Raw genomic sequence first — 14,814 nt, 5'->3', positions numbered from 1 at the left:
ACTCGAGTAAGAAACAATATATTGTGGGGAATAAGCTTAGATAATTAAAAGACTAGTTGTTTGGAAAAATCAGTATAAGAAATGTCTTTCCTTACAAACTGTTGGCCGATTCGATGCAATTCCAATGAGAACCGGCTTTGGAGAGCTTGCCAAGTTGATTATAAAAGACCCGTGGAGCCCTTCTTCCTTTCTTCTTTCTCATCCCCAACATTTTAGTTCCCAGTCCTAGAAACAGAGGCATGGAGTTGTGCGGGTCCAGAGTGAGGTGTTAGAGCTTAGAATGGGGAAGGCATTATGTGTAGGACAGTCACCCTGCACAGTGTTGGAGCTCAAGTGAGAGCATCCCTGAAAAGTGAATGGTATAGAATAATGAAGTATCACAGACTGAACAGGGTAGGGAGGCATCTGCACAGGGGAAGAATAGCCCAGTGGGGGTTTTCAGAACCTGCAGGGGGGCAAGTCATCTGCAGAAGAGGTGGCCTGGCACAGGGTGTCTGAGAAAGGAGATATTTACATGTCTCAAAGTACTTCCCCATAAAATACTAAATAATTGGAAAGTGGAAAGTTAACATTCCAGGCGAGAAACCTGGCAGATACTACCTCCGGTGGCCAACATTAACATCACCAGTATGGGGACAAATCAAAATTGTAGGTCACATGATAGGATGCAAAGAGTAGGTTGTAGTGATACTCTTGCTAAACATGTATGGTCTGAATTTTACCATAAGGAAGCCTAAGAAAAATCCACATTCCACATTACTGGAATTTACCCGTCAAAAGGTTAAAAGTCATGAAAGTCGAGGAAAGACAAAGGAACTGTTCTGGAGTGAAAGAGACCAAGACACACAATTCAATACATGGCTCTAAACAGGACCTTCCTTGGTATAACGTATACTACAGATAAGTGACCAAACTTAAAAAGAATTATGAGGAATAAATGATAGAATTATACTGAACCCTTGAACAAAAGAGTTTTAATGGGTGCACTGACTACACACAGATTTTTTTTTTCAGTACTGGAAATGTAATTTCTTTTATAATTTTCTTCATGGTATTATTTTCTGTAGCTTACTTTAAGAATATAGTATGATACGATAATATACAAAAGATTACTGGTAGTAGTAGTGGTTAAGTCTTTGGGGGTCAAAAGTTGTTCATGGCTTTTTGACTGTGGGGGGGCGTGGTCAGAGCCCTTAACCCCGTTGTTAAAGAGTCGAGTGTATTAGAGTTAATGTTCTGATTGTGAAGGTTGTGTGGTAGTTATGTGGAATGTACTGACTTGTAGGATTTAAATGCTACAGGAATCAGGCATCCCATTAGCAGTTTACTTGCAAATGGCTCTGGGGCGGGGGGGGGGGGGGAGGTTTTTTTGTTTTGTTTTCTCTAATTTTTCTTGTCTCTAACTTTGTTTCCAAAAAGCAAATCAAAAATAAATGAATGAATAAATAAATAAATAAATAAATAGAAAAGTTGAAAAGCCTTAGGCAAATTTTATTTCTCCATGTGGAAAGAGCTACGAATCAGTGTTTACAATTAAAATTATAGATAGGTTTTATGGTAGTATAAAAAAATTGTAATATGTACAAACATTGGCAATAGGCATAGCAGGAATATATCAACATAATGTCTAAATCTTTAGGCCCACATATAGTCATAAAAATTGGAAAATACAAAAAGCCATCCATGAACACTACTGAAGTATTAATGACAACTTGGTTGTTTGGGTGCTGTTCAAACCGCTGGTAGTGGAGTGGTCTGATGTATGTAAAACCCTCTAGTGCTGGTTTCCACGTACAAAATGTGCTTAAAAGTTAATGAGATGCCAAGAAACATAGTTTAAAATATTATAAAGATTTTCATTACACACATATGAAACAAAAACATTTTCCTTTAATCAAGACTTTGCTGTATAGTGTGTTCAATTGCGAAGCAATGAAAATGTTTTGTAAGCATCCAGTAAATTTTTTCTATTTATTTTTCAAATTGTATAATTTTTGTTCAAAATCTGTACATATTCTCGTGACGCTTTCCATACTGGATCTTGATTTAGAATTGAATCATCAGTAGATACTAAAGGATTTCTACAGGATCCTCATTCAAATTTGGTAGCAGCTGAAAAGGAAAAGAAAGAATTATCTTCTTTCTCCAAAATACTTTTCACTACAAGTGATTAAAAAAAAAGAAAAGAAAAGAAAAGAAAAGAAAAGAAAAGGAAAGGAAAGGAAAGAAAATAGAAAAAAAAAGTTGGGGCCTTTATGAGTGTTAAGAAAAATGAAAAATACCTATGTACAACTGCAATATGAAACCCAAGATTAGTATTAAATATATTTTGCTCAGGGTTGCACACTGAATTAATTGCTATTGTGGATAAATGTCAGAGTTTCTGTTTTTTTCATTACAAGACGAAAGTACAAGATGAGGACACAGTCCACCCTGAACAATCATAAACTATAAACCGAAAAATCAAACAGGCATTTCCAAACAGAGCCAAGTGTACAGATATAAGTGACAGGTATGAAACACAGCACTACTGGAACATACGGAAGGGACATCCCAGTTTTGTGTCAATATTGTCTGCTCTTTGGTGAAGGTGATATGTCAGCTGATACCTGAAGGATAAGGAAAAAGTATGCTAGGTAGAGGGAAGAAGCACATACAAAGAGCTAGAAGTGAGGAAGAACACTTGTGCAATTAATTATGAGTAGTTTAGTTTGACAAGGTGCTAGAGCAAAGCAGCAGAGTAGGGCAAACAGTGAGAGACAAGGCTGAATCATCTGGCAAGAAGCAAACTGATTTGGGTGTTTTCATTCCATGCTAAGGAATTTGAAGTTTTACCCAAGGGCAAGAGCAATGACAAAATCAATGAGTGAAGATTGAAACCCGTTACCTGTCAATGACAGCTATATGACCTCTAATTACTTAACCAAGCATTACTAAGATTACTTTGGCTTTTGGGTCTTCTATCACTAGCAGAAACAACAATTTGATAAAGCAACCTTTTCTGAGACTTGTGCAGGTTGACAGTTCCATAGGGATGGCACCAGTGAAGGAAGATTATCGCCAGAAATAATAACAGATATATAGACTTACGGAGATTGAAAAAACTTCTTTAACGTTTATTTATTTTTGAGAGAGAGACAAACCACAAGCGGGCAGGGGCACAGAGAGAGGGAGACACAGAATCTGAAGCAGGCTCCAGGCTCCGAGCTTTCAGCACAGAGCCCTCTGTGGGGCCTGAACCCACCTGAGCTGAAATCAGTCGCCCAACCGACTGAGCCACCTGCTTGCCCCTAGACTTGTGGGAGATTTTAAAAGAGCTATGACACATGAGGACTAAATGAGGAAGAAGTGTGTTCTTCATTATGCTCATGCTTTTACATTTTTTATTAGCTATGTACAAAAAAATGTGAATGTAGTATCTATTATCCAAACAATGGAAAGGGATGCCATTTACTATTTATATTTTATTTCAGAAATCAATGATATCTAACTTCATACATTTTGGCAACATACCTTCTTCTAGTGCTCTGGTTATTCTTTTCTCCAACTCCCGCTGCGTCTGAAATAAGGCAAATATTATTTAGAATGTGCAAGGTAAGCAAAAGACATGGTAGGAATTATATATAGCTTAGGACATGTGGTCTTGAAATAATACTTGTAGAGATTAAACCAAAGTTAGGGATTGCTTAAACAGAAAAACTATCACATGAATAAAATAAATTCCTACCTATTTTATTTTAGTTTTAGATAACGGAGAACAGATACATACATACACGCACACACATATGTATACATATATACGTGTGTGTGTGTGTATACGTATATAATGTGTATGTTATATATATAATATATTATGTGTATTATATTAATATATATAATGTGTACATTATATATATATATATATATAATGCTATTTAAGTGAGTCTGATAAAAAGCACAATTAATATTGATCTATTGAATATGTATAATCTCTGAAAAGTGATGTTGGATATTACTGGTACAAAAAAGTTTAAATAAGAATCATATTGTATACTGAATTATTACTTGGAAATGATTAGAAAAACTGCCATTTATGAAAGTTTAATCAGTTTTTTACCTTAATGAATTGTTCCTTAAAATGGGCTTTCCATTTTTTCACTTGTAGAAAAACAAAATTTGAAGGAATGCTTTTTGCTGTTAATTTTTCAGGACTGACTCTTAAATACATATAAAATGAAGAAAGTGGGACTGTCTTACTGTCATGTGGAAATTCTACTGGCAAAAATTGAGTAAAAACGTTTTGGTATCTGTATTATGACTAAAACACTTATTTCCTTTCATATGCACACAAAGATTTCAGAAAATCTCTTTGAAGAAAGGAAAAATAGAGGGTTACAACAGTTTCCAAATTTAGCTTCTGATTTATAACTTTCTCCATTAGAGATAAGGAAAACAGTATACAATTTTCAATTGTAACTTTGTTTCCTTTCTCCAAATTAGGACCAAGTTTTGAAACACTTGACTTATTAAAGTTATGGTTATCCACTTATGAAATGTGTACGAATATTTCCAACTACAGGTGACCCATGAATAACACAGGGGTGCGGTACAGTCAAAAACCTGTATATAATTTTTCATCCCCCCAAAACTTATTACTAATAGCCTACTGTTGACCGGAAGCCTTACCGGTAACATAAACAGTCGATTCATACATGTTTTGTACAGTAGAATAAGCTAGGGCAAAAAATGACATTGAGAAAAATGGAAGGAAAAGGAAATACACTTACAGTACTGTACAGTATCCAAAAATAATCCATGTGTAAGTAAAGTAGACCCGCACAGTGCAAAACCATGCTGGTCAAGGGTCAACTGTATATTACAACTGTTCCTGTCGAGAATGGTCTTATTTAGATCTTTCTTAGACAAGGTAGCCTCTCCCTGAATGCCCCAAACGGGCTCCAAAATAGTGTACAGGACATAATCAACAATGCGGTGATAAGGATTCAAATGTCTACAAATTCGGGTGTGAGGACAAATGTTTTGGCTGACATGTTTCCCAATATTTTCAGAGACTGTTTTCCCTAATACCTTTTTTTAATTGAAGTATAGTTGACATAACAATGTTACACTAGTTTTTCAGTATACAAATTCAGATTGGACAATTGTATACACTATGCTATGCTTGCTACCATATGTGTAGTTACCCTCTGTCACCATACAACATTAATACAGTATTATTGACGATATTCCATATGCTGTATTCTTCATTCCTGTGACTTATTTACTTTATAACTGGGAATTTGTACCTCTTACTCCCCTTCATCTATTTTGCCCATACCTCTCTACCCACCTCCCCTCTAGCAACCACCAATTTGTCCTCTGTAGTTATGATTCTGTTTGTTCACTTGTTTTGTTTTTTTTATATTCCACATGTAAGTGAAATCAGATGGTATTTATTTGTCTTTCTCTGATTTATTTCACCCAGCATAATACCCTCTATGTCTATCAATGTTGTCACAAATGGCAAGATCTCATTCTTTGTGATAGCTGAGCTATATTTCATTGTATACACATTACACATTGTCTTTATCCATTCATCTCTCCATGGACACTTAGGTTGCTTCCCTATTTTGGTTATCGCAAACAATATTTCCATAAACATAGGGATGCATACAACTTTTCAAATTAGTGTTTTCATTTTCTTTGGGTAAATACGCAGCAGTGGAATTAATGAATATCTATTTTTAAGTTTTTGAGGAACCATAACACTTTTCTGACAATAGCATTATATTCAGGCCTTATAAAATGAATGGGACAACATTACTATACCAGACTTATAAAATTAATAACTCAATACCAGATGATGGGGGAAGGCTTTATTCAAACAATTTTATATTACATTAATAAATACGATATAAAATATAAACCACGTTTTTTATATGACATGACTTAAGGAGCTACCAAGGTAATGTTGCATCTTTTCCCCAAAAGCTCTTTTCCTAAATATTTACCTCTGTGACCTTTATCTTTATATCTAGGTAAAAACTGTGTTTCGATGGTGAAAATAGCTTTCAAGTCCATGAATAAGAACACATGTGTACTTTTATGTATACCTTTCCATTGATCAGAAATATAAGAGTGTGAGAAAATTACACACAGAATGACTATATATCAGCAAATTTTAATTCAAAGAACATTTTTAAAGGATTTTTAATTAGAAGGATTTTCTCATTAACTGTTAGCATTCAAATATGGCCCATAGAAATCTAAGGTTCGGTTGGGGACACTGCAGGATTGAGGGGCAAGGAAGTCACAGCCGTAGTCTCCATCTCTCCTTTAGTTAGACAGCTCTACTTCTCTCTGTTTTACACAATACAGTTTAATGCAAAAAAAATACATTCTATTCTTTGAAAAAAATTATTTTGAAGGTATAAAAGTCACCAATTTAGTCAAAGTCCCGAATTTTGCATAATAGACAAAAAGGGCTCAGAGAGAATGCACTTTGCCTGAGGTCATGAATCCAACTAGATGCAGACCAGGACTACACTTGTGGTCTTACCAAGCCTAGAGTTCTATGCCAGTTACTTCCTCATAGTCAGGAAAAATATGTGTATTTTAAGTATAACTCAGAGAAAATGAATGCATAAAACGTTGCCATGTGGCTCAGTAATGCTTAGGTATGAAGCACACAATAGTAGCTCTCTAACTAAATTACAAATTTTAAAGTCATGAGTGAAAATAAAGGAACAGAAATTATGTTAACTCCTTTTAGTAGCTGTCAATTTTTAAGCACAACTTTTTAATTTTTTTTAATTTTTTTTAACGTTTATTTATTTTTGAGACAGAGAGAGACAGAGCATGAATGGGGGAGGGTCAGAGAGAGGGAGACAGAGAATCTGAACCAGGGTCCAGGCTCTGAGCTGTCAGCACCGAGCCCGATGCGGGGCTCAAACTCACGGACCCCAAGATCATGACCTGAGCCGAAGTCGGCCGCTTAACCGACTGAGCCACCCAGGCACCACAAGCACAACTTTTTTAAACCACAGGACAGAGAACTTTAAAGAGAAAATCTTTAGGTGAAGCAAGCAAGCTGAAACTGAGTAAATTCTTCCTGAAAGGATTATTTATTCCTTCCAAAGAAAATTTGATTTATCAAAATCAATCAACAAATGAGTGAACCCATGGTGTGGTTATTTATAGCAAAATTTGAAACCCAACACAGATTTCTCTTTCCCTTCTAGCATGCTTCTGCCTAACCTCTCATCATTCGTTGGTATGTACAAAAGACACAATTCACTTTATTTATATTTTAAATCCAGTCGGAATTTATAGGTGAACCTTCACTTCTCACGTGTGGACTTATCTCTCTCTCCCTCCCGATGGGAAGGGAGACTTACCTAACGGGTGAATTTGGGAGAAGGAGCTAAGCAGTGCTTATGTGTTTCTGAATCTCCTCTTTGAAAAGATGTGCCTGCCCACAGTAACATGAATTTGGGTCTTCTCTCAGCTCTGTGGTAAGCACCCGGCCCCTGGGGTGGGGGTCAAGCATTTGTTTCCTCAATTTACAAATGTGTGGGGAAGTGCCCAATTTGGGAGGAAGCCCAAAGTGGCTAACATAACCTAAATCATATCCTCCAATTTGTTAGTGTGTATTAGTAATAAAGCTACTAAGTTTATCTCCATCTCCCTGTCTCCTGTGTTCTGAATTTAGAAAGAGAAGAGCAGGGTTACTTGCCGCCTACCCAGTGTCACCTGTCACAGCTCCACCGAGAAAAATGACTAGACAACACTTACAGAAACATTCTCTTCTTCCTTGACTTCATAACTAACGTACATTGTTCAAAAGCAACGCCCACTCGAAAGAGAGAAAAAGTTGAAAGGAACCATTTTAGGAACAAACATAGAAAGTCAGACAAACCGAGGACACAGAGGAGTACATTCCAAATGAAAGAACATGAAAAAACCTAAGAAAAAAACACTAAGTGAAACAGAGATAAGTAATGTACCTCATAAGAGTTCAAGGTAACGGTCATGAAGATGCTCAGTGAACTTGGGAGAAGAATGAATGGATCCAGTGATAACATCAGAAAGAGATAGAAAATATAAAAAAGAACCAATCAGAGCTGAAGGATACAATAACAGAAATGACAAATACACTAGAGGGAATCAACAGCAGATAAGAAGATGCAGAAGAACAGATCAACAATTTGCAAGACACGGTAGTAGAAATCATCCAAGCCGAAAAACAAAAAGAAAAAAGAATTTTAAAAATGAGGCTAGGTTAAGGGACCTGTGGGACAACATTCAGAAATCATCGAAGCCGAAAAACAAAAAAGAAAAAAGAATTTTAAAAATGAGGCTAGGTTAAGGGACCTGTGGGACAACATCCAGTGTAATAATACTTGCTTTCAAGGGGTTCCAGAAAAAGAAAAGACAAAGGGGCAAAGAACTCATTTGAAGAAATAAAAGCTTCATTTTAAAAATTCAAATATTTGCTTGATTTAGCTATTTATAAAATGGTCTACAATCACTCATCAAGATAGTTTATAAAAATAGAAACAAAGGTGGTATAAGTCAAAAAAAAAGGAAAAAGAAAAAAGAGTGCCATACATAAGAAAGCAATTAAAGATGTATTTTCGTGTAAGAAAGTAGCAACACTTTTAACTTAAAAGAGAAATTTACCTTTTTAGTGTTACAAGTTGATTTAATTCATAAAAAGGACTTACCATGGATTCTTTTTTTTTTTTTTTAGAGTAGCCTCCATGCTTAGCGTAGAGCCCAATGCAGGACTTGAACTCATGACCCTGAGACCAAAACCTGAGCTGAGATCAAGAGTTAGACACTGAACTGACTGAGCCACCCAGGCACCCCCATGGATTCTTTTAAATAGTAAACATTCATATGTCGTTAAGTGTTTGGAGGACGATCATTCACTGACATACAGGGTTGGACAAACTGGATTATAGCAAAACTTTCAAATGTTAGTGAACCACTGCCAACTGAAAATAAGTCCAAGCATCTAAGTGTACCTGTGGTTAGCAGGCAATAACATTTACTTTCTAAAATCAAGTTTAAATGAAAGCTTTTCAAGAAATTTAACATGGGTAAGTTTAGTTATATTTACTGAATACAGTTAATGCTAGGTGTCTCTTGTGGCACACCTGGGTGGCTCAGTTGTTTTTAGTGTCCAAATCTTGATTTTGACTTAGGTCATGATCTCATGGTTTTGAGACCGAGCCCCACATTCGGCTCTGTGCTGAGCATGAAACCTGCTTGGGATTCTCTTTCTCCCTCTCCTTTTGCCCCTCCCCTTCATGCATTCATTCATTCTCTTGCTAAAATAAAATAAAAATAAGTATCTCTTAGAAATGAGAGATCAAGGGACTAATATATATATATATATATATATTATATTAATATTATATAATTATATAATTAATATTATATATTAAGATTATATTAAATATTATATATAATATATTATATTATAATATATTATACATATTATGTTTTATTATATTAAAATTATATTAATATTATATAAATATAATATTATATATTATACTATATATATATATATATATATATATATATATAATTTACCTCAGTTCTTTCTTAGCACATATAATGCTGACTTTTACTTCGTATGGGCTAGTTACTTAAACAACTCAGAATTTCGCCAAATTAAAAGCAACAACTATATCTGATATCTGAAACCCAAACTAAAACAGATAATATAACTAACCTTCCACAAGGAAGTCTCCCTGTCGTCATATGACGGCCGTGGGTTTAAGGTAGGAATCACTAAGTTTCCTCTTGGAGTAAGGTTTCCATTGAGCACTAAATTATTTTCAAAATGTCCACAATAAGGTGGTTCCAGGCCTGGGCTCATAGTAAGGGTCCTGAGTAAAGTTTGGTGCTGCTGTCTCTCCACAAGAAGTTTTGTATTGCTCTCTGACAGTCTCTCATTAGTCCTGTGAAGAGTAAAAAACACGAATACATTTTCTTTTTCCCTAAATCATTCCTAAATGACATACATTTTTTTAAGTTTCCATAATAGTAAATAGCATTTGCCATTGAATAGTGTTTTAACACCGAACATGTGACGGAGCACACGTACTATCTAAAATTATACTTTTAAAATTGTTCTAAAGAAATACTTATGTTTCCAGGGGGATTCCTTACTAACAATTCAAATTAGGGAAGGGAGAGAAGTGGTTATCAGTGATGTACATGGCTTAACAAATAATACTTGCTGTCTTCTGGAGTGGCTGTACTGACAGGATCCTTCAGGATGCCATTATATATACATACTTATATTTAGTAAACCTGTTTACAGATATAAAACTAAACCATCCCTCAAAGACATTTTCAAGCGTTTGCTTTCACCACTCTTGTACATTTCGCTTATTATCTCAAAGAAACTGAGCATTTGACACTGAGGAATCATTGAGACCAACAATCTCTAGGGGAGATAGTAGATGACAGACGTGTGATCAGAAAGAACTAAAACAGCTACAGAGGCAATTAGCTTATAACAGTTACCAAGGCACTGGAGGCAGAATCTGCCCTTTCTGTCTTCCGTCTTCCACATGCCTCCCTCCCACCATGGTGCTCTTTTTAGCCATTTTGGGAATTATACTACCCTTCAGGCCTGTGTGAGTCTTTCTGTATTTCACCTGGATGCCTTTATGTAAAGTATAAAAAGCATAAAGGATGGTTTGCCTCAAGGCCCACTCTAGTAATCATACCAAAGATCACAATCAAGAGAATAAATGTACCAAGCTGCCAGGATGAGTAGTAGTAGTACTTGACCTTTTAGGTTAAAGATGTAATCTTCCAAAAAGAAACTCATCGACATTTCTATTTAGGGTAATTCGGACAAGCAATTTTATAATAATATACTTCTAAATGAGAAAGCTTCGAACAATCCACTTAAAGACTAGCAGATCCGATCAATGGAAAATATACAAGGCGGGGAGTGCGGGGGTGGGGGTGGGGGAAGAGGTCCTGTAAACCCGAAAAAAAGAGGAGGGATGCAAACTGTCCTGGACTAACATTTCAAAGGTAAGTTCACTTAGAAACCTCATTTTCCAAAATGACACGATCTAGTTGGCTTTCACTTCCTACTCATCTCATGATCTTGGCTCCACAGAAATTATGCTTTAGAGGCAAATTAATAAGCTAAATTTCTTGTCTATGATTCTGTTTTGACTTACCTGTTCAGCTTATTTCTCAAGGACTTTCTAACTTTTAATTCTTCTAGGTAGAGTTGCCTGTAGGTTTCCAACTCTGTTTTAGTCGAATCTTCTTGAGACATCTTCATTGTAGAGAGCTGAGATTCCAGATCTTTAATTCTAAGTTCCATTTGACTTCTCGTTGAAGCATGAGCATTTTCTCTTACCTGGTCCAAATTTTCTCGAGCTGCTGCTTGTGCCTAATGAAAAAAAAATTTACAGGATAGTTTCAAAATAGGTATAATCTGAATAATTAATTATACCTGTTTCCTTTAGTTCGGAGTCAATGTTTCAGAGAGAAATTTTAAATGCAAAAAAGCTCAAGTGTAAAATATTTATCATTAATGTCAACTGAATTAAATATGATTTATAAAATTAAAGTTCAATCATTCCTGTATTAGTATTCACACAATCTGATAATTCAAATAATAGAATCAATGAGAAAATTTTAAAAGTCAACAATAAACTTAAGAATAATCCAAGTACAGTGCAATTTTTAAATCATAATTTTTCTTTTCCTCTTAATAGTGAGACTAGTTGTTTAAATCATCATTTTTTCTTATCCTCTCGATTTTGTAGGAATAATGATGAAAACTGAAATCTTTAAAGGGAGGAACAAATGCCTCCAGAAATCTACAAATTACCATAAAGCAAGTAGAGGAAACCCCTACAATACATCTATCCAAAATGTAATTTGCAGTGAAATGAATTACAGCACATTACAGATCAATTAATTAACCTGTAAAAACAGGTTGACTTCGTGTAATTTTTCTTCTATGTCCAGTCGTGCTCTTTCTTCAATCTCCCGTTTATACTGTTCCACTTGACCGCGTTCTACCATATTCATTTCCATAAATTGTTTCAATTTTACTACTTCTTGCTGTAACTTCTTGTTGTTGCTCTCTAGTTTTTCACGTTCTTCTTCGAAAGCTTTCATTGATAATAACTCTTGTTGAAGAACTTGATTTTTTGCATCCATGTGTAGACATTTTGAAGATGTAGTTTCCAGTTCTGTTGTAAGGACATCAGCCTGCATGAATAAAACACTATAGTTTTGAGGGGAGTGAAAAGAGTCTAACTCAAAACTACTATGAATTTTTTTTTCAGATTTTAAGTAATCTCTACGCCCAGTGTGAGGCTTGAACTCACAATCTCAAGATCAAGAGTAACTGAGCCAGCCAGGCACTCAAATTTTTAAATAAACTCATTTGCAATGAAATGTTACTTGTCTTAGAATGTGGAACCTTAAACAACTCAGAAAATCAAGGGCCAAGTTAAAGCCATCAGGTGTTACTGAAATAGATCTTTGCTATCATTCTCTTTTGTACACAACATTTGCACTTGATTCTATACTTTTATTTTTCTATGATTTTTTCATATCTTTCTTTCATAAAATAAGTCCCCTCTTAGGAGAAATTCTCTTAGCCCTTCCCCCATCTTAGCACTCTATAATTTTAAAAGAATTTTTAGCAATATAATATTGACTTATGTATGCCCAAGTCAAAAAGTACGTCCCAAGATAAGACTCTGGAAATAAGACTCTAATTCATGAATCTAGAAGTAATGATTCTAATGCCACGACCTGTTTCTGAACTGCAAATGTTTTATGCTAATTTGAAGTGCATTCCCAGGAGAAATGATTCTCCAGGATGTGTTAAGAAATCACATCTCCCAGTATAAAACTTTAATTGGATGATCCACATATGTTTTTGAGGCAAAAAAAAATAATTCTATACTGTTATCTTGTAATCCTTTGTTACTTTCTAGAAAATAAGAGATCATACTAAACAAAAACAACAACAACAAAACTGGCTGGAGTTTCAGTGATGCTGAGTTGGGAAGGACTTCCATCCATTCTATATGACTGGTAAGACAAGGGGAGTGGATGTGGTGGTTTTATAAATTCGTTGATACTTCTGTGAAAATCACTCCCCTTAAATATATGCTGGCTTCAGTAACTGGTTTCTAGTGAACAGAATATGCAGAACTGCTGTGATTTTAAAGGCCCGCTTAGAAAATGTGATACAGCTTCCATCTGACTTTCTTTCTCTAGGGAAGCTCACCCTTAGAACGCAGCCACCACGTTGTGAGGAATCCCAGGCTACCTAGTGAGTCTTCGTGTAGATACTCCAGCTGAGACTAGCCAACGTCCTAGCCAAAGGCCAGCCTCAACAGCCAAACACGTGCGTGAACAAGCCTTTAGATGATTCTAGTCTCCAGCTTCCAGTTATGCCAGCTGATGCCAAATGAAGAAGAAATGAGTTGCCCTACTCTGCTTTGCCTAAAATAAGATTGGTGAACAAGAGAAATGCTGTTTTGAACTACTGGTTTTGAGGTGGCTTAGTATGCGGCAGTAAATTGCTACCACAGATACTGACATTAAAATGGTGTGCTGCTATTCAAAAAAACCTAAAACTAAACTTCCTTTGAACCAGGAGGTAGGCTGAACCTGGAAAGATGTAGAAAAGCATAAGAATGAGACCCAAAAAGGGCCTCCACAAGACTCTTAGTGGAAACCTGATGGCCTGTGAAGAGGCTGACAGCAAGGGTTTCTAAGCAAGTGAAGAAAATGACACTGGAGGAAAGGGAAGTCATGCTACAAAATACCTGAAAGTAAAACGGATAGGAAAGAGAAACTAAAGAAAGACTATGCAACTTAAAGGAACCAGGACTGACTGGGTTCAAGTATCTGTTTCTCATTTACAGCCTCTCTACATGTTGAACTGTCAAATAATGCTAAAATAAAGAAATGGCTTTTGGGTTAAGAGAAAATCCAGGGTGCTACCAGGAAAACAGAAAGATCTAAGGTATGCCTCCAATTTCTTTAAGGATCTTAAGAGTATAAGATTTTTTTAAAAGTGGGTTCCACACCCAACATGGGGCTTAAACTCAGCACCCAGAGATCAAGTGTCACATGCTCTACCAACTGAGCCAGCCAGGAGCCCCAGGAGTAGACGAATTTTAAAGGCATTGTCCTAAAAGAGCTTCACAGGAAACCTGAAGCAAAAAGCTTATCTCAAAAGGACTTGGGAGGGTCGCTTTGCTAAAACACGGCATGAAATCCAGTAATATTTACAGAAAACTAAAAAAAGGTAAGAGATTTATGGTAGCAAACATACTATTTGCTACCTTGGACTAAAAGAGACCAAATAGTGCAAAATGAAAAGAGGCCTTTGGGTCTTAGAAGTCCCACAGGGAGGAAGCAGGATAAAAAAACGGCTACAAATACACCTTATGAAAAGGAAGGAACCAAGAGCTCAAGGAGTAAAGAAAGGGAAGAGACAGGAGAAAGTATTCCCGTGGTTAGGATTAAGTCCTAACATAAGAACTGACAGCAGGCATCAGGCTATATTTCCAAACTCTTATGGACTAGGGTGCTTCCCATCTTCTTTTTCTGAATGGGTGAGTCTTCAGCAGTTGACTAGAATGTTGCATTTGTGAGTGGTAAATAACTGTCGCTTTCATTCTCAAGTCCTCATATTGAGAACACTTGCACTCAAGGGGCTATATTTTAGATACCATAACCCAGGCAGCTTATCCCCACTGCACCTGATTAAGATGGTAAGATCTCGGACTCAAGCCCTGAACCTGAGGCCAT

General features: G+C 36.0%; 1 protein-coding gene across 1 annotated transcript in view; it reads right to left on the bottom strand.

Annotated features, from left to right (window-relative positions):
• Positions 1 to 1,870: 1,870 nt before the first annotated feature.
• The window catches only part of LOC131495868 (ankyrin repeat domain-containing protein 26-like), a 253,686-nt gene continuing 240,742 nt past the window's right edge, over positions 1,871 to 14,814 (bottom strand). The window contains exons 22-26 of the mRNA XM_058701042.1: positions 11,956 to 12,246; positions 11,199 to 11,416; positions 9,725 to 9,953; positions 3,514 to 3,559; positions 1,871 to 2,112 (exon numbers count right to left, since the gene is read on the bottom strand). Coding sequence (XP_058557025.1) covers positions 2,093 to 2,112; positions 3,514 to 3,559; positions 9,725 to 9,953; positions 11,199 to 11,416; positions 11,956 to 12,246 — 804 coding nt within the window. The 3' untranslated portion in view covers positions 1,871 to 2,092. The remainder of the gene's footprint in view (positions 2,113 to 3,513; positions 3,560 to 9,724; positions 9,954 to 11,198; positions 11,417 to 11,955; positions 12,247 to 14,814) is intronic.

Source organism: Neofelis nebulosa, chromosome 15 (genome assembly GCF_028018385.1).
Source record: "Neofelis nebulosa isolate mNeoNeb1 chromosome 15, mNeoNeb1.pri, whole genome shotgun sequence".
Lineage (NCBI taxonomy): Eukaryota > Metazoa > Chordata > Mammalia > Carnivora > Felidae > Neofelis > Neofelis nebulosa.
Note: the sequence above shows the minus strand (reverse complement) of the source record. Positions and strands in the feature narration are given on the sequence as shown.